This window comes from Salmo salar, chromosome 11 (assembly GCF_965601325.2).
Source record: "Salmo salar chromosome 11, fSalSal1, whole genome shotgun sequence".
NCBI classification, from domain to species: Eukaryota; Metazoa; Chordata; class Actinopteri; order Salmoniformes; family Salmonidae; genus Salmo; species Salmo salar.
The window spans coordinates 105,328,928-105,351,986 of record NC_138301.1 but is presented as its reverse complement, the minus strand read 5'-3'; the positions used below and the strand labels follow the sequence as shown (position 1 = coordinate 105,351,986).

General features: G+C 42.1%; 2 protein-coding genes across 3 annotated transcripts; both read left to right on the top strand.

Moving 5' to 3' along the window:
• Positions 1-4,209: 4,209 nt before the first annotated feature.
• LOC106563479 (steroid hormone receptor ERR1) lies at positions 4,210-16,551 on the top strand. 2 transcript variants are annotated; one of them, XM_014129095.3, is made up of 8 exons: positions 4,210-4,699; positions 7,072-7,194; positions 10,621-11,004; positions 11,212-11,328; positions 11,548-11,661; positions 11,899-12,066; positions 12,288-12,557; positions 13,139-16,551. In XM_014129095.3, the coding sequence occupies exons 3-8, from the start codon at positions 10,626-10,628 to the stop codon at positions 13,390-13,392; spliced, it is 1,302 nt and encodes a 433-aa protein (XP_013984570.1). In that variant the 5' UTR covers positions 4,210-4,699; positions 7,072-7,194; positions 10,621-10,625; the 3' UTR covers positions 13,393-16,551. The 2 variants fall into 2 exon arrangements, with proteins under 2 accessions (XP_013984570.1, XP_013984571.1); XM_014129096.3 differs by lacking the exons at positions 4,210-4,699; positions 7,072-7,194 and adding an exon at positions 7,533-7,774.
• A 704-nt stretch (positions 16,552-17,255) lies between these two features.
• Positions 17,256-22,584, top strand: LOC106563480 (mannose-P-dolichol utilization defect 1 protein). Its single transcript, XM_014129097.3, has 7 exons — positions 17,256-17,487; positions 17,802-17,867; positions 18,043-18,175; positions 18,326-18,411; positions 18,675-18,793; positions 21,136-21,246; positions 21,698-22,584. The coding sequence occupies exons 1-7, from the start codon at positions 17,373-17,375 to the stop codon at positions 21,818-21,820; spliced, it is 753 nt and encodes a 250-aa protein (XP_013984572.1). The 5' UTR covers positions 17,256-17,372; the 3' UTR covers positions 21,821-22,584.
• Positions 22,585-23,059: the final 475 nt, after the last annotated feature.

Sequence of the window (23,059 nt, the reverse complement as noted above, 5' to 3'; positions counted from 1 at the left end):
ATCACAACTATTAAATAACACATATGGAATCATGTAGTGACCAAAAAAGTGTGAAACAAATCAAAATATATTTTAGATTCTTCAAAGTAGATTCCTCAAAGGTACCATTTATAAAGAGTATACAGTTGTTTATAAATAGTAAATAATAAACTACAGATAATAGTTAGTTTACTATAGTTAAATTATAGTTTATTGTATTACATTGTTTAACATATATAGAAAATAGTTTTGATCCCATAACCATGTAATCTGACATACTGGGTGAGGTTGCTGCAGTAATCTAAAAGGCATGTTAACCCAAAGTGATGATAAAAAGCATAAGCCTGACTGGTAGCCCCTCCTTATGTGGGTCTCTGACAGTCTCACAGACCTGTTCCTATGCACCGGATGACGGTATCATAGGTCAGCCATTTAGATAAGGTAGAGGTTAATCAAACTCGACCAAGACAACAGAATTGCCATGGAATCGTGTGGGAGAAAGGGCCGTGGGGGAAAGTTCCTGAGTCTCCTCGTTGCCCTCCAGAAAAATGTGCCTACATTTAGGCTATTGTTCAAATGTGTATTTCACATGTTGCGGTAAAAAGCTGAGTATAATGCTTGTATGGATGTCAACCCCAACACATGTTCATTGTCATCTGGGGTGGCAGGTAGCCTAGTGGTTAGAGCGTTGGGCCAGTAACCGAAAGGTTGCTCGTTCGAATCCCTGAGCCGGCTAGGTGGAAAAATTGGCCGTTGTGACCTTGAGCAAGGCAGTTAACAACAACTGTGCCAATGATGTTGATTAAGGCAGCCCCCCACACCTCTCTGATTCAGAGCTTAAATGCGGAAGAAGCATTTAGGTTGAATGCATTAAGTTGTCCAACTGACTATCACCTTTCTCAATCAACTGCATTACAGTAAAAAGCGACTGACTATCACCACTGAGTTCTGTATACTAACCATCTCACAGGAACAGGACTTTACATTTAGCAGTCACTTCTAAACCTTAAAAGGGACAACTTGTACAGCCAAATCTATCCAAATCAGACTTTAGTAACCACATTGTGGGCCTGTTACAATACATCAATCATGACAGATTTGATGAATATCCAATATTTTTAGATCAGATGTGTGGAATGTGCTCCAGTCTGGTCAATGGAACGGTCTACACTCCTTTACCGCGTCGATGGTTGCTATTTTCATACCCTTCTGGAACTTTGAAGGGTCATGACATAGTCTTTCTAGTAATTCAATAGGATTTCAATGAGCTTATTCTACATTGCAGTCCAGGCGAGTTTGAGAGCATCAAACTGTGATATATCCAGTGCTTGACTTGGGCAGGAGCTCACCAGAGCTGAGTACCGGCACCTCAAATGTTCTTCTGCTTGAGCTCCTGTTCCTCTTATAGAATATTAGCTCAAAAGAATTGTGGTGCTCCTGCACCTAAATATAAACAGTAGGCCTACCGGCACCCAAAATAAGTACGGGCAGCTATTTCAGTCCAAGTCAAGCACTGTATAGGTAAATTGTGACTGACTGACTCATCTACAAATAATAATGAGTGGTTATTTATGATGCAAGGTGATTTATAGATCAGTCAGTCGGCTGTCGCCTGCACCTATGGCTCTGATAAACCATCAAGCCTGCATGCGCAGTTGATTCTGTGACCTTGTGCTTGAGGACACGAACGCAGACGTCACCACAGACAGGCAGGCACATACTGTAATTGGCAATGTAATAAAGACACCACTAGAGAGCGCTACAATACAACAACTAATAAAATGCGACAATTCAGATTCCCCATGACATTGAAAAAATTAAAAATAAATGTATATTGATCAAATATGTTTGTCCTCTTTCTAAATCTACACCATTTATGTATGCTAAAATATTGGCACTCAAAACCAATGCTGACAGGTGACAGGTGTCCTATTCCACAACGACCCAGTAATAACGAACACAATAACTAACACGTCATGTGACATGCCATGCGGCCTAACAGTTATGTGTGTGTGGCTATTGGATGAGTAAAATGAAGATACCAGTATGCTTTCTCCATTCAGACAGGATAGGGTTGTCTAATATATAGAGGGTGTCGGTCTTCAGAGATGCAATGCCACGGAAGAATGGGAGTCCTAGAATGTAATGTTCGGCTGTCTGGTGGAACATTTCCTGACATGACAAGGCTTACTTTTTATTTTTTATATCACTGAGGGTCTCTCTTTCACCCCTTCTCCCATTTCGACCATGCCCCGTTTCCCCATTTGTTCAGTTCACTCTTGGTTACTTAACCTTAGATGGACAAGAACAGGCTGAGGACACCCTAAATAATTAACTCCCTTTATATCTGCCTCTGCAGCCATCTCATTAAAAGTATGCAAAACAATTAGATGAGTGGGCTACAGTAGTAAGATAGCCCTATGCACAACAACTGGATCACAAAGAGAGTAGCCTAGCTTTGTGGAAGCTATAGTCGGCATACACTTTTCACTATACAAAGCATTATCTGTGTGGTTGCTTGTTTTAGTGCCTGTGTGTCTGTTGTTCACACCCGTCTCTGGTCATATGACCTGTCAGCATGCCACCATCCCAGGCCATGGCCTCCTTCACATACAGCACATTCGTCCATACCTATTCTAAAGTCGTACAATGCTTCACGTGACTACTCTAAAGAGGAGTGTTTAAAGGACTAGACAAGGCATCTTACGCTCTAACAACTTAATTAACAATAATACATAAAAACACTCACTTCAAGCTCCTAAACCTACCAAAAGCCCAGAATATAGTGTATGTGAAACGCAGTTTTTGCAATAGGGGATAATGCGTGTGGAGCTGGTGTGGAGGCTGACTGCAGCAACATGCAAACCGTTTGAAATGCAGCGCATGCGGAATCCGTGTATGACCTTCATTTCAAGGTCGATGTTTTTCTCAATGACACCGGGAACACTGCCATCAGTCTCCAATCTCTCTGCAGTGTCTCTGAAAATATTCTCAGACATGATAGGTCTAACACATGAACATACAATACATTATTATAAGCTAATTATTTTATGATTGATGGGTTTGATTAAAGAATATTTACTGGAGCATATTTGTATTATAGGAGACGACCGCATGTGGTCTTCCTCATGCTAAGCTATTTTAACAAATATACTACTTAGATAATTCCAGTTGTCAACTGTTCTGTGTTTTAAAATGGATTTTCCGCGGACAGGGGAAATGGGTTGTCGGCTCTTTTCCATGACTGCGATAGCATTGCACGAGCTCCTCTCCATAGCACTGCATGCGCACCCCTCTCCCTTCCTCTATCGATGCCAGCTGTTATAGTCAAGTTAACAAGCGGATTCTAGACTTCGGTTTTTCCTCTTCTCATCTCGTTGCAGTCGTCCACTGACCCCCACTTCCTTGGCATCGATCCAAAACTCCGCGTACCAGCTGACGAGTGTTGCCTACGTAGCGCAGTGAGCCGGGTCAGAGTCACAAGACCGAGTCGACTGAGCTCGGTTGCAAACATTTTCCATGCCATCTAAAGCTATGTTTACTATGGTGTCGTTTGATCCATTGGGGGACATGAATTCCACTGCATTACAGACATGTACGAATAGAATGTATTTTGCAAATTGGCCAATAATTAACTGGTTATTGTTAATTAGGAACTCATGTATGACAGGACTAGGAAATGGTGCAGAATTTATATTGTGAAGCTATTTGGATTGCATAATCAAATTTGGATTGCATAATCATATAGCTGTTTCTGAAATGAAGTAGGCAAGGCCTAGACCTACAAATTATCAAATTGCATAAGCAATCCAAAAAGCAGCCTTTATGGAAGTTAGTAGGCCTGGTAAAAAAAATGTAATAAAGATAACCTATTATTGGTCCAACTATTTATAATAAACTGGGCTTACTGCAAATGATTGAAATCCATGAACCTGTAAAACGAATTATGGCATATTACTGGTTGGCTTTGCAGTTTAGAGGCAGCACATAGCCTGTTAGATGCAATAATAAACCAGGCACTCTTACTGCGCTTTCTGTATGTTGGTAGTGAGCACGATCTAAATACCATAGGTAATGATCACGACAGGTTTTTTTCAATATGCGATGTATAAAACCTAAAACAGTGAGGCTACAGGCAGACGCTAGACTACAGTAGGGCATTTTTTCATTGTTGCAAATGCAGATGACGCTGATGGAAGGAGGCTGGATTGGAGGGCGCGCACGGACGTAACGGAGACACCGCAGACGCAAATTGAGAGAGGGAGGAGAATGGACAAGGGATAGGCTATACGTAACTAAAACCTCAGTTGTAGCAGCGAGGATAATCTACAACCTCCAGTAACATCAATATGCAGGACCAGGCCTGATAATAGAATAGCCTTTGGATTAAATACCACATTTGGTTGACTATTTTTTATCAGCTGCAACCAGTCTTTCGACGCTGTGTCCCTTGATACATTGTCGCAGCAGTTTCTATTTTCAAGCAATCATTTTAGAAACATTTTGCGCTACGACGACTGATCGCAGCTCAGATCCTACAATTTAAACATAAATAAACGTTATAGGCTATTATTTTGGCCACGAGCTGCATCCACTCTTGTGGCAATGTCGAAAACCCGGTGAGTATAACCGTGGCTTGTAGTGGAGTTCACTGTGGCTTCCGTAGCTACGGTACTGCCTGGTTTGAGACCTCTTTCCTGCGATGTTCACACAAATACAAGTAAGTGCTTGATAATGGTCAACGTTGTAAATCTGTCAAAATATAGGCCTACTGTAGTCTGTATTCCGGCTGAATCATTTGCACGCGCGGTTCCTCTCTATTCTGCAGCTGATTAACTTTGCATGACCACGTTATTGAAGGGGGACGCGCGAACGATAATTGTAATTGTGAGTTGCTGTAATAATAAGATACCGAATGCTTTGGCATGTGTGTTGTGTCACTGGGACATCATGACTGACCCAAAGAGTTAGGTCAATCCCCTCTAACCTACATCAAGCTATAGCTTTACCCTCAACCATCAGCGCAATGTGGTTACCTACACATTTTCATGTAGGCTTTTATTAACCCAAACAGATTGCAGGCATTTATTAATCCAAACAGATTGGTATGAAGTAGAACCAAATAAATGATCCTTACTGTAGCATTTGGTCTGCAGTGGACTAGTTCTTGTTTCTGGAGTTTGGCTACCACAGTTAAGTCATACATTGTACCATTTAGCAGACATACACTTATCCAGAGTGATTTACAGGAGCAATTAGGGTTAAGTGTATTGCTCAAGGGCACATTGACAGATTTTTGAGTAGTCAGCTCAGAGATTCAAACTAGCAACCTTCTGGTTACTAGCCCAAAGTGTTTAACCGCTAGGCTACCTGCCACCCTTATCTCTCCAGGTAAAGGCCTGACCAATAAATAGTATTTGATGGCATACTGAGTGACAACCATAATTTAAAGAGACTTTTATGCTTTATGAACTCAGTTTAAACACTCACACAGTCCAGTTTCTCAACTGCTGTTCAGTTCGTACATTTCATCATCAGAATGCAGGTGAATAGTCTCCCAAGGGAATAACCTGTGCAAACTATGACTCTCCAGGACCAGGATTGAGATTCCTGATCTTAAGAAGCCATAATCCAGTTTTGCAATTAACCTTTCACCGGTCTGAGATCAGTTGGCAAGGTCACCTCTGCTGCTCTCGCTGTCTCTCCACAGTGCTGCATGCAAAGCTTTCAAATTGAACTTTAGATGTCCTTTACACAGAAACACCAAATTGTGCTCTAACAGTTCTTAATCTGAGATAAGGAACATTTACAGAGATAGTTAACTAAAAACAAATACCGGTATCAGACAAAGGAAGGAGACAGAATTGGGTCTTTTGTTGATGCTGTTACTGTTGAGTTTGAAGTGTCAATTGTCATAATAGATTTTCTTGGCTCAGAGCTCATCATGATGGTCATTCAAAGCCTTTTTTTATAATGTGCTAGATGTTGTAGAAGATGGTGCATATCATCGTGCAGAACTTGTGTTAGTAAAAAGATGACGCTATCTAGAAATAGTTTTAGACTCTCATTTGTATGTCAGTTTTTGAGGTTCACTTCAGGTTAAACTATTTGTGATGCATGTGAACAATAGTTATGGTGCTGTATTTTCAACCTAAAATAGGAAAATGTATATGAATAATTATGCACTATTTTATACATAGGCATGTAAATCAGATTCTTTTCACTTTTCCCCTATAACATACCAATTTAGTAATCTTGTCCCCTAACATTTCTTCCAATATTCTTTTGTCCCCCGGTCTTAAAACATTCATCCAACTTAAACATTTTCTGTGTGCTTGTGTCTGAGGGAGGCCGAATTGCAGTTACTCTATCTGTCCTTCAAGCTTTCCTGTGACTTTGACCTTTGGAATGTGTCACAGAGGGAGAGAGTTGGGGGGAGGGGTGGTTGGGTGTAGTGTGCAGAAACCTGTGTATGTGTGCTTGTGTGGGAATGAGAAAAGTGACTGCAATGATCTAAATTGTGCCTGTGAGAAAGACAAAGAAATGGTTTCTCCCTCTGTCAGCAATTTCTACCAAATGGTGTTGATGAAGATAACAGGACACAGTGTATGATAGACAGTCACTCAGTCATTTGATACAATTTGGTTTAGAGATAGGGAGTAGTTTAGTAGTGTTACAAAGCTTTGACCAATCTCTGTAAATCTCTCTCTCTCTCTCACTCACACACACACACACACACACACACACACACACACACACGTGTTTTGTTGGCTATACATTTCCATACCCTAATAAGCTTGAAAACCCTAGACAGAGTGCTTAAAATATGATTGAGCCTTATAACAAGAAAATATATCAACATCTTTGGGCTTATGTTTGTTAAAGCAACCATTATGTTTAGTGTACAGTACATACAGTATGTACACGTGTGTGTGTGTGTGTGTGTGGGGGGGGGGTAAGATTTAGATAAAGTAACAATTGGGAGACCAAGATGAAATGTGTTTTGTCCCTGTCCTATGACATAATCTTGAACATGCACATAAAAATACATGACCTGAGAAGAAATCAGAAATGTTTTGTCTTCCCTCTTAGGTTTCCTCATAATCAGACTGTTCTACCCAGACCATAGCCACAATTCTAAACCAACAAAATAAAAAGTGAGGGGTTTACCAGGAGAGGAGACGAATACGGCTTTACTGCAGCACAGCAACACAGGTAATTGCTTTGTCTTCTACATCTTTCAATCAAATCTGAACCACCAGTAATTATGGACGTTCAATAGTGATCTGATCTATTAATGCGGTTGTGAAGTTTGCTGAAACTATTTTAAGATATGGTCAAACTGATTGTCTTGAAGCACTGACAGCCTTGGAGGATATGCTTGATAAAAGTTTGAGGAGTTTAATGATTTCACAGATCAAAAAGTTGCCATTATTTGTCAAATTAAAGTTGTTATTTATGATGTTTGCTTTTTATAAAGACTTTTAGCTATGCAACTAAGGCATACTGTAGTAGGCTTGGATAGACAGTCACCCTTGTCTCAGTCTTTCATTGAATGACTATTACGTTGACTACTTCCTATTATGCATCAGACTTCCCATCTCCTCCTGTCTGAAAACCAACATTCGATTTCGACACGTTTGAGGATCGTAACACGTTTTAGACGCGTTATAACATGTTAGCCACGTTGTGTGTAGCCTCTCAACAACACAAACCTGCGTGATAATATCGCCGAGGGAAAGCACACACTTGGGGAACTCAAGCTACATTGAGGGAGATAGCTAGCTGGCTAGAGGTAAGTTGATGTCACCTGATGAGGAAAACCAACGATACATTGATTGCTAGCTAACGTTAGCTAGCTATAGTAACGTTACTAGTATATTTTCTTTAGAACTGCAATTTGGGATTACCTAGCTAGTTATCTAAATGTACGTTTTCCATTCAGCTAGATAACTGATCATCCAACACAGATCTAGATAGGGGATATTAGCTGGAAGGCTAGCTCGTTATATCTGAGAATGTGCAAACGCCACACATGGAACTTCACTTGCTATAACGGCTAACTGTGATACTGTCTAACGTTAGCTAGCTAGCTAGCTAAATTCCTCATAAAGTCAGGAAAAATAATAGGGACGTGGCATTCATTTTCTTATTATCTACACTTTTTCCTTTACCTGACCAACCTGCCTCTCACCGTCCCACGAATGGCTTTGCCCGAATTAAAGTACACGAAAAGATAGCTAGTAAATGCATAGCTGCTAACACAGCTAGCTAGCTAATTCACATGCACTGCACATTTTATTGAATCTTGCGGGGGCTTCTTCCGGTTGTTTCTCGAGTTTGAGTTCAGCGAGGGTGACAGATTATATTAAGGCTCATTCTGACAAATATGCGTGAAGACCTCAGCATTTGTCAGATCATTGTCAGATAATTGAAATCTCTGTTTTAGCACTTAATTTTATCACTCTTGAATATGTTAATTTCTTAAAAGTCAGGAGAGTATTATTTACCTGTTGGGATCATCATTATCAGAACATTGTAATTATTGAATAGCTTCACAAATAATAAATGTCACCTATGCCAAAGATGGGAGCTAGAACAGGGTGTGAAATTCTTGGCATGGATATATTTTACTAGAAAGCATCTGTGCCTGTGTTTCTCTCCCTCCTTTGCAGTTGGACTGTAATTCCTGTTACAAATAGTAGAGAGGTGGGGTTGGGGCCAGGGTAGTAATGTCATAGCTGACGTGTTACGTAAAGGCGTAAAGATTACAGGCCATAGTGAACGGCGAGTGAGAAGCATTTGGCCACTGGACCAACCAAAGTACATTGGCCCACATTGCAACACCTCCTGCTGATCTGTGGAAAGGAGGAGGGTAGGCCCAGTGGCCTACAGTGTAGAGTTCAGAGACAGGATCCCCGTTTTACACAATCCCTGTCTGTGTGCTGTCATAATCCCAGAATCTCTTTAAGTAACATTTTTGCATTGCATTTTGAAAGTGTTCTCTTTCTTCAATTGTTCAGATGATTAAGTGATAATCGGCCATGCACAACTGTCTCTAATGCTGTTTGTAGGTTCAGTGCGTCATAATGGAGAGTGTTGGGAGTGTCGTCCATCTCCTTACTGGGATTCCTTATGGGGTTAAGGGATTGCTGCTACTCTGCTCTGGATTAATGACCCTAATCTGGAGAGGTCAGAGTAGGTTGGAGCTGGGATTATGGTCTCTCTCACATCCCTTAGCAATTTAGCACTCAAATACGGTACATACGGTACTCTCACACGCTCTCCCTCCCCCTTCTCTGTCTGCATCTCGCTCGCCTATTTCTCTCTCTCGTAATTCAAAATATCCCATTATTGTTTTGTCAAATTATTCTCTGCTGGTTGTTGCATATTTATGAGGCAATAGGTACCCACACTGCAGTAGGGCTGGGAATCGCCAGGAACCCCACGATATCACGATACTTAGGTGCCGATACGATATGTTTTGCGATTTCCATGATTCTATATTTATTGCGATTCAATATTGCGATTTCATGTTCCAAATATGTCTACTGCTGAGAGATGAGAGCAAGAGAAAATTAGTTTTGATCAGTCATTGAAATAAAAGTGCTGAAAACATGTTGGATCACTATTTAAAAAGAAGATGGAGAAGAAGTTAAATTAGGAAAAATACCAGAGTTTTGGCGCAGATGCAGCCGACCAGCTCTAACTAACGTATTTTGACTCCAATGTAATATTGTCCAAAATAATATTCCGATATGTAACTGTCGTTGTTTTTCCTCCCATCACCTAGCAAGAATGATGCAATGTTTAGCGATAAGGAGACTCCACCCAAAGTGGGGTATGAATAACACCACGGGGGAAGCCATGTCTTTGTCTGAATTACAGCTGAATCGACCCTTTGGGAAGAATTCAACTTGGTTAAGCTTTTCTTGTGTCCGTGAGATATTTACTCTGAAAATTAGAACCTAACAGTTGGCGTTGTCGGCAGGATTCACCAGGATTTTTAATCAAACCAAAGAGTCCAGATCAGCTGTAATTCAGACAAAGACATGGCTTCCCCCGTGGTGTTATTCATACCCCACTTTGGGTGGAGTCTCCTTATCGCTAAACATTGCATCATTCTTGCTAAGCAGGGAACTAAGTGATATGAGCCTTCAACGTTTTCTCCCCTTATCAGTACTGCCACGTGATTGTTTTCCCTGTGCTCAGCCCCTCCCAAGCTTTATGTCTCTTCTGTAACTAATGTTCCTATACTTCTGAGTATAACAGTGTTCCAAGTTTAACCTCGAATCCAACACTGTGAAAGCCTACAGTTTGTTTTTGCTTTTAATAAGGGAAAAGGAGGCATATTGCAGTGTGTATTATGTTCAGTCTTTGCAGATCTCTGTTGATGCTTGACAGTCAAGCCAAAGGTGTCTTCGCCGTGACTTGTCAGATGTCAAGCGAATGATATAATTCAGCATTGAGGCAACATCTTTGATTATTTTAATGTTGTCTCCTTAGGATTGATGATGGTCCTGGTTGTCTGGGGGGGTGTATTGATACTAACATGTAATGAAAAGGTGATGCAGAAATGGATGTGTGACAGTCTGATACCTCTGTCTCACCCCCCCCTATCTTTCTCCCCTCTGTCTGCAGTGATCATGTCTTCCAGGGAGCGTCGGTCCGACCTGTACATCAAGGCAGAGCCCAGCAGTCCAGAGGGAGGTGGAGGAGGCCGGGCCAGCCCAGGGGGAGCCTCCTCAGACTCCTCCCAGAGTGGTGGAGGCGGGACAAGAGGAGACGGGGTTGGGCGCTACTCACCCCCTCTGTACACACCGGCCCTGCGGTGCCACTTCAAGGAGGAGGGTGGTGATGGGGCGGAGGAGGGATCCACAGGTAGTGGAGGAGGGCGGTGCAAGTATGCCCTGAGCACACTACCCAAGAGACTGTGTTTAGTGTGTGGCGACGTAGGATCTGGCTACCACTACGGTGTAGCCTCGTGTGAAGCCTGCAAGGCCTTCTTCAAGAGAACCATCCAGGGTAAGGGTGTGTGTGTGTGTGTGTGTGTGTGTGTGTGTGTGTGTGTGGGTGGGTGAAGTTGAGTGTGTGTCTTGTGCGTTTCTGCAATCCAGTATAATGAATGAAATGGGATAGACCTTGATTGCTTTGACAGAAGTCTCATATCGCTATTGTTTGTTTATTCTCCTTCTCTCCGTCCTTCTTTCCACCTCCTTGCCTTACCTAAAGGTAACATTGAATATAGCTGTCCGGCGTCAAACGAATGTGAGATCACCAAGAGGCGCAGAAAGGCTTGCCAGGCGTGCCGCTTCACCAAGTGCCTTAAAGTAGGCATGCTGAAAGAGGGTGAGTGTATGACCCAGAGCCCTTAACTAGTGGTCTGGACTGGTCTGGTCTGGAGACACTGTTTGATGCAGTGTGGAAAGTAGTTATTTGATTAAGATCTGACTTTTTTTTATCTCCATACTTCTCCAAACAAAGGGAGATTGTTTGTCTCTTTTTCTCTCTCAATCTCCTACTCTCCTTATCACTTTCTATTCATTGACGCGGTGTTGCGTGTTGCAGGAGTCCGTCTGGACCGGGTCAGAGGAGGGAGACAGAAGTATAAAAGGCGTCCAGAGGTGGAGAATGCGACCTACCAGAGTGCCCCTCTACCGCTTAGGAAGGAAGGGGAGAAGGGTAGGAGATTGTTCAGGAGACATTTTCAGAGTTTGTCAGTTAAAAAACACTCTTAACTGTGCAGTCTGTTTTTCCAGAAACCCTTCATTTCTGAACAGAAGCATCAAGTAACATCATGGAACTATTTCCACATAAGGATGAGTTTAGATTAACATAGTGCCTTTGTTCTTTGTTTTATGGTAAATGTAACATCAGTTGTGCCATGACCTTTGCTTTCTGTTTGTGTGCGTGACCCAGGCTCCTCCAACATCATTGTGTCCCACCTCCTGGTGGCAGAGCCAGAGAAACTGTTTGCCATGCCTGACCCCCTGCAGCCTGATACGGCTCAGCGCACACTCACCACCCTCTGTGACCTCGCCGACCGCGAACTGGTCGTCATCATCGGCTGGGCCAAACACATCCCCGGTAAGGGGGGCAGTGAAGAGGGATTGGTGGGGAGGGAGATCAGCATGGGAAGAGAATGGCGGAAAGTAAGGTGAAATAAGTTAGTGGGAACTAGCCCTCAACTCTCATCAGTAGCCCTGCAGTGGTTCACTGTGCCTTGATCAGGGACTAGAATGCTGTCTCGTTGTATCAGCTTTTTGCCTAGTGATTGATCAGTCAGTCTACCCTGTCCCCCCCTGTAGGCTTCCTGTCGCTGTCTCTGGCAGACCAGATGTCGGTGCTGCAGTCCGTGTGGTTGGAGGTGCTGGTGCTGGGTGTGGCCTTCCGCTCCCTGAGCTGTGAGGATGAGGTAGTGTTCGCTGAGGACTTTGTCCTTGACGAGGAGATGTCCCGCGTGGCTGGACTGACAGAGCTCAACGCAGCCATCAGCCAGCTGGCCCGACGCTTCCGCTCCCTGCAGCTGGACCGGGAGGAGTTTGTCATGCTCAAAGCCATCGCACTCACCAACTCCGGTAAACTAGCTATACAAAAGTATAATCCTAGAATAGCTTTACAACCAGCATTATGTGGAGTGTCACAACATGAAAATGTGATGAAAGCAGTAGGTGAGACTGAAATACCGAACCCTCCATATGTACAATTAGTTGCTAATATGACGACATGCTTTATTTGAAGCACTATTCCACTTTCAGTTTCATTAAGCAACAGTTTATGTCCAATGGTTTATTTAAAAGAAAATACAACTCAAGAAATCAGCGAAGACAGATTAGTAAAGATCTGTGTCATAGTCTCAATTTCTGAAGAGATTGTTGATGAAAATAACTCCAGCCCTGAGGGACTGACAGACAATTACTGTAAACAGAAGATTCACCCCCATTGTCTGCTTAACCCACAAAGGCACTATTTGTTATGCAAATACAAAGATGGTCATTAGTCTGGACTGGTGTGTCCTGTTCCTTAATCACCCACATTTGCTGCCAAACACAATCTTACAAAACCATCTCTCCAAAAGATAAAATAAATCATTTAGAAAAAATCACCCTCTTCCCCCACTGATATACAGTCTGACCATGCTCCTCCTCTCCTCTGCCAGACTCTGTGTACATAGAGGACATGGAGGCGGTGCAGAAGCTGAGGGACCTCCTCCACCAGACCCTGTTGGAGATGGAGTGCCAGCGACATCCCGAGGACCCCCAGCGGGTGGGGCGCCTCCTCCTCACCCTCCCCCTCCTCCGCCAGACAGCTGGCCGCGCCCTCACCACCTTCTACAGCATCAAGACCCGAGGCGGCGTGCCCATGCACAAACTCTTCCTAGAGATGCTGGAAGCCATGATGGACTCGCCCTAGAGAGAAGGGAGGATGAGGAGAAGCCAAGGAGAGCGAATGCAAGGGCACGATGAGAGACGGGCAATCTGCAGAGTGAATGGCTGGCTGCTGTGAACGGAGAGGTTTGTCTTAGATTTTGACCATGAAGAATGTGGAGATAATCTCTGGCCTCTTCAGAGATTCAAAATGGTGTTAAAAAAACAGAGAAAACATGTATACATGTTGTAGATGCCCTCAGTGGAGGATGATGGTGGAGTTTAACTCCTTAAAACCTGACTGCCAAACTTCATTGAAAGAGTCCAAGACATAGTCAGTTTGAATGTCAGAATCATATTAGATTTCCAGTATCCCTAAGGATTTTCATTTGTAGCACTGGGCACAGACGTCAATTCAATGTCTATTCCATGTTGGTTCAACGTAATTTCAACCAGTGTGTGTGCCCAGTGGGTAAGCTTCACATCAGAAACTAATGAAGGACTGCAGTTAGATATCTAAGACCAGACTGTAACCTTGTGGCTGAGTCTTGATTGTGAATAATGCAATATCTCCCTCCACACAAAAGCCATACTAAAATACCAGGCAAAGAAACAACCATTTACAAAGACTGCAGTATAGGGTCAGACCAGCATGCACCCATAAGAGTAGTAGGTTAGTCTACATACACAGACGCACAGTCTTACAATTTACTCATAGGAATTACTTGCAATATTTTTAAAGCAATACAATACTTTACATACAAAAGAAAATAATAGTGGTAACTGGTTAGGTAACAACTGGCTATACATATAGGCCTAGGTGGCAGGGTGGGTGTGGAAAAACAGCTTATTAAAGGCTGTGCAAATGGTTATTAGTACAAGAAAAGGGAATATGATGATTGTCAACAAAGTGTTGAAGTGTCGCTGTACTTGGAAGTTGTTTGATTTTATTTATACTGTAAGTAGTCCCAATAGGCATACAAAAAATGAATTATGTGCAAGCCTTTGTGTGAGTGTATGTGAGAGAGAGAAGGTTCGCTGTCGTTTTGCAGTGTTGACACCACACTGAAGCGGCAAGATCAGGGGAAAAAGCAACTGTTCTACTTTCTTGGTCAGCCTGGCCATAACAGAGTGAATAAAGAAGATTGGGTCAGAGGGGAACTACAATGGCTCCTGAGCATGTTTTCATTAGATTCTTGATTCTCCAGATCTCTCCACTGGTCCTCTCCAACCCCTCCGATTCAGATGGAATGTGCTGATTAAAACCATTAGTTTGATTAACTGACTGCCGTTATTAGTGATCAAATCGATTTGGGGCTAAAATTAGGAATTTAAACTTTTTTTTATATATATATATATATAAAATGAGGTGTCGTTTCAGCGGAACAGTTTGCTTCTCCTCTTGCAGCTGCTGAAAGACTGAAGAAAGGGACTTCTGTTGTTTTGACCTGGAGGTCTTCGTACTGTGTATGACCTTTGAACTGCAAGCCTAATAGTGCCCAAATGGGGTTTAGAGCAACATGAAATGCAACACATTCAGCCTCATATGGGAATCTACAGCCACTCTGACTGAGACCCTCCTTTTAATCCTTCTCATAGTTTCTATTTGTCTGTTTACTCTGTTTTATGGGCTTGATTGGTGATATACATGTATCTATTCAGAGCTCTTACAGTGTCTGTAAGCTACCAGAAATTGCAAAATGTAAAGGGCCTGAACTGTTGGTCCTTTGGCCACTTGCTGAGGAAGAATTTGATTGTAAATCAATCAGAGCAGCAAAATGCTAATTCAGTCTACAATGTCATAACATTTCTAGTAATACAGCACAGCACCCAACATGTATGATGTAGACTCTAAATCATACATGTTGGGTGCTGTATTACTATAAATAAGTTATGACTGTGTATTTTCACTGTTGAAAACTTTAGAGTGTGGCAAAAAAGCCCATGAGAGCTGAATCCAGTAAATGTGGTAGTCCCTGACATGAATGATGGGATAGATTCATCTAATTGCCACTGTTAATTGAAATTCATACTTGAGTATCTGTTTTTTTTTCTACAGGATTTTAATCTTGAGTTTAGATTGTTAAACTTGGGAAGTTTGGTACTGAAATAAGACTGTTAAACTCTGAAAGTTTGGTACTGAAATACCTGAATAAGGCAATCCATTGTGAATGTTGTGAATGTTATGTGTTTCAAATTTATTACAGAAATAGATTTTTTCTTCTGATAATGCATTGAAGAAAACCCATGTTCTTTAGTATATTAATTCAACCGTGTTGAATTAACATACTCTGTTCTCAATTACCCCACCTAGCTGTGAGAGGAGATTTTGCAGTCTGGAAACTCCCAAACAAATGTTCGAGATTTAGTTATGTTCTTCGTGGCAGTGGATGTTTGCGTTTGATGACCATTTGTGGCTCCATTATTGTAATTCAGGTTTTTAAATTAAAAAGTAACACCAGGCGACAATTGTTTCAACTCTGTACTATATCTTGCTGTCTGATTTGTTATGTGTTCTATCATTTTTGTATTTTGTTTCTCAAAGACTGAATTTAAAAAAAAATGTGTACAGTTTAATAAAGTTAATGTTTGTGTCAATATTAACTCTAATATAATAATACAAAGGTAGTGTTTTCATAGGGATACGCAATATGTAATGCCACTTTGTCTGTCATATATAGCTACGGTTGGTGGGGGGGATTTAGACTATCACAATGTAGAGGATGTAAAGTCATTGCTAGTTGTTAGTATGTTTGTGTACATTGACGTAAATGAGCAATACAAGAAATTACCAAAACTCAGTTTCACATTTCCTTGTATAGTCACATAATGTAAATTAAACATCAACAGTAATAAAAATAATTAATAGTAGTACTAAAGCGTATAATATGGAAAAATTCTAATCAATATTTGTATTTTAAAAAATACTGTATTTAAAATATTAAATTCTATTTTTCACTCAATTTGCTGATGTTTGTTGATACTCGTTTAATTTTTTTGTGTGGGTTTAAGTCTAATGGCTGTGGATGTCTGTGTTTGTACTGTTTTTCAGTAAGCTACAATGGTTCATTTGATGTGACTGTCTAAACAAAATGTTCATAATTAAATCACTGTGAAGACAAATGCTACACTGCAGGAAACAAGGGGTCGATTTAAATATTGTAGGTGCTTTGTGTTTTGTAATAAATTAGCAGACACCATCACATATCATTGGTCTCGTACGTCTTCTGTCATGATCTGTTTGTTAGAATGTTTGTCTGTCTGCTGCTGTCCTGTTTCCCAATCATGTTAAACAATATTTCCTGTTCTGCTCACCAAAGGTCATCGGTCAGATATAACCAAAGATATCCTATTACATTAGTTATAATATGTAAGTCTATGGACATAACTGCATAATGCAGATTCTCAGCAAACATGTACCCTCTGCAGAGGTACATTATCAGATTTCATTAGGAACCCCAATTTGAAAGACAGTCAGTTTGTGAACTTTTTGTATTTAGAACTATCTCCCATACCAACAGTTTACCATCAACACTTTAGACATGTATCCTGCATAACCTCATGCACAGCGATCTCTATGAACTAGGGCTATAGCTCAGTCCATCACCATTTACAGCAGGAGGCACATTATCTATATGGTCAATGGACTTGAACCTGGGTCATCTGTGGAAGATTATATTAGCCCTCTTCAGCTAAAAACCTAGGCATTTTTTAAATTAAATAAAAACAGCACATTATCTGCCAAACTCTGCCTCTGTCATTGACACCAATGGAACCTAAAGATGTGCTCTGGTCTCTCGGTTTTGATTGGTTGGATCTGAGATGATCTTGCTAAAACTGTACTCTCATTGGACACTGGAAAAAGTGCAACAGCTTTTGCTTCCCGTTTGCAGCGCTTTAATGACATTTAGTTCCGCATTATAGTTGGCAAGGATGTTTGGGAAGGCGCTTTGGGGAACTGTATGTTTGCCGCTGTTTCCCTAAAATCAGTGGGAAAACTTTCCAAGGGCACACAGTTGTAGAACGATGGACACGTCGGAGGTGGAGGAATTGCTGTCTCCAACTAAAGAGTTTCTACTCACATATATTTTGCCAGAGAAATGTTACAACTACTTTTTTGTCGACTTAAACTTTCTCCACGGTGAGGTTCGCTGTCCTGTTGGTCCGGAAAAGATGTGCTGCTGACGTGATATTCATTTCAGATTTGTTATTGAGAGATGCTTACGTAGAGCAAAGCTGAGGAAATTGTTGCATGCATGATTGTTAAAGTTTTACGATGTTTCAGCACCTTTTGTACACTGTTTTTATAAGCCTTGCCGAAGGTCTTGTAAAGCCTACAGTAGATAGTTTCTAGTATTTTAACAAGTCCTCCACCCCAGATTTTCATATGGAAATTTGGGTCACAGCTTCATACTGGTTTAGGTGGTCTGACAATACTTTTTTTTGTAATAATAGTGCCATGCTGGAATATAGTTCTGAGCAAAACTGTGGGAGTGTGGATCATTCTTGGGACTGTGATGGGTGAGAAAAACCTCTGTCTTTGACTGCTGTCACACATTATGCAAGGATTAATAATCGGGAAACCTCTGTTACTCAGAGGTTCTATATCTAAATATCTCTCTGTCTGTTGCTATGCCTTTTTGCTTTTCCCTCTCTCTCATATGCCCGTCCCTCCACCTGTCGGTCTGCCAAACAGCGCAGCTCCCTCAGCTGTGGAAGGTACTGAGGGCCAGGAGTGCATCAGGGATCAGCTGGTGGTCTGTCCTACTGCAGGTCTATGCCATCACAGGTTCTGTGGTCTATTGCATCACCAACAACTTCCCCCTTGAGTATGATCAATTCATATTTTTTATTACACACTCCTTTTTAACAAAAGTGATTTACACTAATCCAGCCAACAGTGTGACGCTGATGAGCGCAAACCAGTGAATTGGACACAATCTGTTATTGACAACATTTGTGTCTGTCTGTTTGCACAGAGCTTGGTCAGAGAGACTGTTCATGTTTATGCAGGGTTTGGCCATGGGCTTCCTCATCCAACACTACAGTGGTAACACCCTCAAAGGTTTGACCACTCCTCTCTGTGTATACTTGTGCTTCCAATGTGCCTGAGTCCCTGCCTATAGATTCCTTTTACATCAATACTCACAATAGTGGCGAGATTAAATGTTTTTAACACGTTGATTAGCTGCTGTTTGGTAAGTCACCATCCCATTGGGAAAAGGAGCAAATTGGGCAATGTTATGACAAAGTAGTTCAACAGTTCACAGGAATATGAGTGTATGTTCTGTACCAGGGCTGTGTCATAACTGTCCTTGTTTCCTGCAGGTATAGTATTCCTCTTTGCCTACGGTGGTGTTATGATGCTCCTGACCTCTCCTCTGGTCCCAGAACAAGTCATCCCTGCGATGCAGGCCTCCAGCATGCTGGCTGTTGTTGCTAGCCGGGTATGATACCATACAATACTTTTATTTTCAATTTTCAATTTGCATGGAAATGAAATCAACTGCAAGGCTTATAGCAGTTAAGGTACAGTCAGCAGATGTAGACGGGTTGGTTGTTTAGCAACAAAACCGACGCTTGTGAAACTATGGAGCAAAACAGACTGGGTTGGTTAAACTGTTGACCGCACGTAAACTATCATTTGTCTCAATGTTTATTGAAAACAAATACATTTGCACAATGAGCACAGGTCTCAAATACATAGTTACAGTTGTTGGTTAGCTAGCCATATTAGCATAGACATGACATCAGTCAAAACACCTCAAAACAAGACATGGTCTCAATAAGATACAAAGAGCTGAAAAAAGCCACCTACGATTATTTTTACATTTCATCTAAAGGAGTGTCGGGAGCGCCGTGATAGTTATTTAAGATACTTTTCAAAGATGTAGGGTTTCAGATGTTTTTGAAAGATGGGCAGGGACTCCATTGTCCTGACTTTAGGGGGAAGCTTGTTCCACCACTGGGGTGCCAGGACAGAGAAGAGCTTTGAGTGGGAGCTGCCCTTCAGAAGGGGTGGGAGGGCCAAGAGACCAGAGGTCGCGGAACGGAGTGCTCGGGTGGGATGTAGGTTTTGGCATAGCTTGAAGGTAATGCTGTTCCCCTTGCTGCTCCGTAGGCAGGTCTTGAAGATAATGTTGGCTTCGTCTGGAAGCCGGTGGAATGTGCAGAGGAGCGGGGTGACATGGGAGTACTTAGGAAGGTTGAACACCAGGCACGCTGCAGCATTCAGGATAAGTTACAGGGGTTTGATGGCACAAGTGGGAAGCCCAGCCAACAGATTGCAGGAGTCTAGACGGGAGATAAGAAGTGCCTGGATTAGGACCTGCAGCGCTTCCTGTGTGAGGAAAGGTTGGACTCTACAGATGTTGTAGAGCATGAACCTGCAGGATCAAGTCACTGCTTTGATGTTTGCAGAGAACGATAGGGTGTTGTCCAGCGTCACGCCAAGGTTCTTTGCACTCTGGGAGGGGGACACCGTGGAGTTGTCAACCGTGATGGAGAGGTCTTGGAGCGGGCAGGCCTTCCCCAGGAGGAAGAGCATCTCAGTTTTTTCGAGCTTGAGGTGGTGAGCCGACATCCAAGCTGAGATGTCTGCCAGGTACACAGAGATATGTGTCGCCACCTGGGTGTCAGAAGGGGGGAAGGAGAAGAGTAGTTGAGTGTCATCCGCATAGCAGTTATTTATAGGAGAGACCATGTGAGGATATGACCGAGCTGAGTGACTTGGTGTAAAAGGAAACGTAAAGGAGGGCCTAGAACTGAGCCCTGGTGGACACCAGTAGTGAGAGCAGACACAGATCCTCTCCAAGACAGCTGGTAGGCGTGATCTGCCAGGTAGGAATGCAATCCAGGAGTGGGCAGAGCCTGAGAGGGTGGAGAGGAGGATCTGATGGTTCACGGTGTCGAAGGCAGTGGATAGATCTAGGAGGATGAGAACAGAGGAGAGTGAGTCAGCTTTGGCAGAGCCTCTGTGACACAGAGAGGAGCAGTCTCGGTTAAGTGACTCGTCTTGAAGCCTGACTGGTTAGTCAAGAAGATTGTTCTGAGAGAGATAACGAGAGAGTTGGTCAGAGACGGCACGATCTAGTGTTTTAGAGTTGAAAATAAAGAAGGGATACAGGTTTGTAGTTTGACGTCAGAGGTGTCGAGTATTGGTTTCTTAAGGAGAGGAGCGACTCTGGCCATCTTGAAGTCAGTTGGAACACGGTCAGTGATGAGGAACGGGAGAAGGTCTTCAGAGATGGAGGAGGGGATGGGGTCAAGTGGGCAGCTTGTTGGGCGGCCAGAGATCACTAGGCAGCTTCTTGTCATTGTTGCTAGCTACCTGGGCGTTCATTTCCGTGCCGCTGTCAGTCAACCCGTCTATAGGAGCAGAGGGGTACACTACAAAGCAGGATTCATGAGTTAGCCAGCTAACTTTGATAAACAAAGTTTGATTTTCTGGTCCATTTAAGAAAGCAATGCTTAGATATGCGTTTTTGGTTGTTGAGTCAATTAGACCGTGTCCATTTTATGCTCATCTTTCAGAAAAAACATTATTTCAGAATAGTTTGCTGGCTAAGTCATTGATCTTGCTTTTTGTGTACCCTCTGGCCGATGAGATAAGCATGCTTATCTTAAACTTCAGCAGGAGAATACAACATTGGATTAGTCTGCCGCTATCATTTAGGTCTTTGTCAATCGAGAGAAAAGAGAACTGCTTATGTTAGGTCATAATAAACATTTGCCTCTATTGACTTGTACAGACTGAATGTTGATTGTTTTATGTTGGATGTTTGTCCAGGTGATCCAGGGAGGGACTAACTACTACCATGGCAACACGGGCCAGCTGTCAGCTCTGTCTGTGTTCCTGGTCTTCACTGGCTCCCTGGCTCTTATCTTCACCTCTCTACAGGTATAAAAAATTATGTACCTTTACATTCCCTTTCAATGCCTCTTTGCATTCTACCCTGCCTTCTCATTTGACTTCTACCATCTCTTTTCCCTTGTCACTCCTCTGTTCCTCATCCTTCTACATTATTCCCCTCTCATACCTTTCCTCCCTTATCCCTCTCTCATCCCTCCTCCCCTGGCCTTATCCCCCTCCTCCCCTGGCCTTATCCCCCTCATCTCTCCTCCCCTGGCCTTATCCCCCTCCTCCCCTGGCCTTATCCCCCTCATCTCTCCTCCCCTGGCCTTATACCCCTCTCATCCCTCCTCCCCTGGCCTTATCCCCGTCATCTCTCCTCCCCTGGCCTTATCCCCCTCTCATCCCTCCTCCCCTGGCCTTATCCCCCTCTCATCCCTCCTCCCCTGGCCTTATCCCCCTCTCATCCCTCCTCCCCTGGCCTTATCCCTCTGTGTAGGAAACTGGAGACTGGAGCTCTGTTTCTACTGTGACCCATGTAGTGGCTGCCTGTCTCAGCTGCCTGCTCCTGACCCAGGTGGTTTGTTACAGGAATAGCCGTACTAAAGACAAGACAGAGTAGTGGTCAACCACAACTCAATCCAAGGACCCGCTGTTACAGTAAATGGGATACATTTTCTAGGTTATTTCAATCATTCTATTGTGTGTGTAGTATGGCAAAGTTAGTTCAATTTCAGGTCACATAATAAAATGTAATGCTCTATAAACTATATTACTATATAAATGGTATATATGTTTGTACTTCCAGTAATTGCGTTGTTGCTCTGTGATTCTCATGCCTATCTTGAGGAAAACTGCTGCAGAAGTGTAATACCTTCCCTTCTTATTGTCTGTTATGCAGACACATTTATGCTTCTCCATTGGCTCATATATAGGGATTGTGTTATTGAATTTGTTCAATTTTGTTATTAATAAAACTTTTGAATATATTGTCATACAGCAGGGTCGCTCCACAAATAGAATGCCTTTTGAGTCCCTTTGATATTTTAAGTATAAATTCTGCACCAATATTACATTTGAATACGCCTGTTTTTATTAAATGAAGTGCCGAAGATGAACCACAGAAAATTCAAGAAATCAGTTTAAAGAATAAAGACTTGCTAAAGTGCATGTTTTTCTGACTTCAAGGACGATTTTATCCTACTCAACACCCACATTTCTCTTAAGATCATTGTAAAGCAGTAGTTATTTTGTTGCTTTGACAGTAATGTCTGAAGATTATTATTCATTTAATGTGATTAGTGATTCATTTACGTCTGTTCCTCGTTTTAAGGTCAACCCTGTTAACATGAACTGAAATCTTGTTTTAATAAACTATTGAAACTATTCCTTTTAAAATTGTTTCAAAAGTAACATTGGACATATAATAGTGAAATCTGTGTAAATATAGGTGAACTGGTTCTACTCTTTGACCATTCTTTTGTGTTTTATGGTATAAAAAATTGAGCACAACACATCAACCCTGTTACTCAGATGGGCATGAAATGTTTGAACAATTAAAACATTTTTGTGAAACTTGCATTCTACTGCCCCTCCCCTGTTGTACACAACAAGCTTTCATTCCTCCTGTCACAAGGGGGATTTATCACTTAAGATGAAAACATCAACCCTGTTACAGTCAACTCTTACTTTATCTTGTACTTCATTGGCACTTTACATTAGTATTTTTTTTAATTCACCTCTTGAGATGGGAAAAACATGTTTTTTTTATGTAGTTAAACAATGTTAAAATTAGGTAAACAATATTTTACAAAATTACACTGCCCAAAAAGCACAATTGGTGCATCCTTAGAGAAAAAGG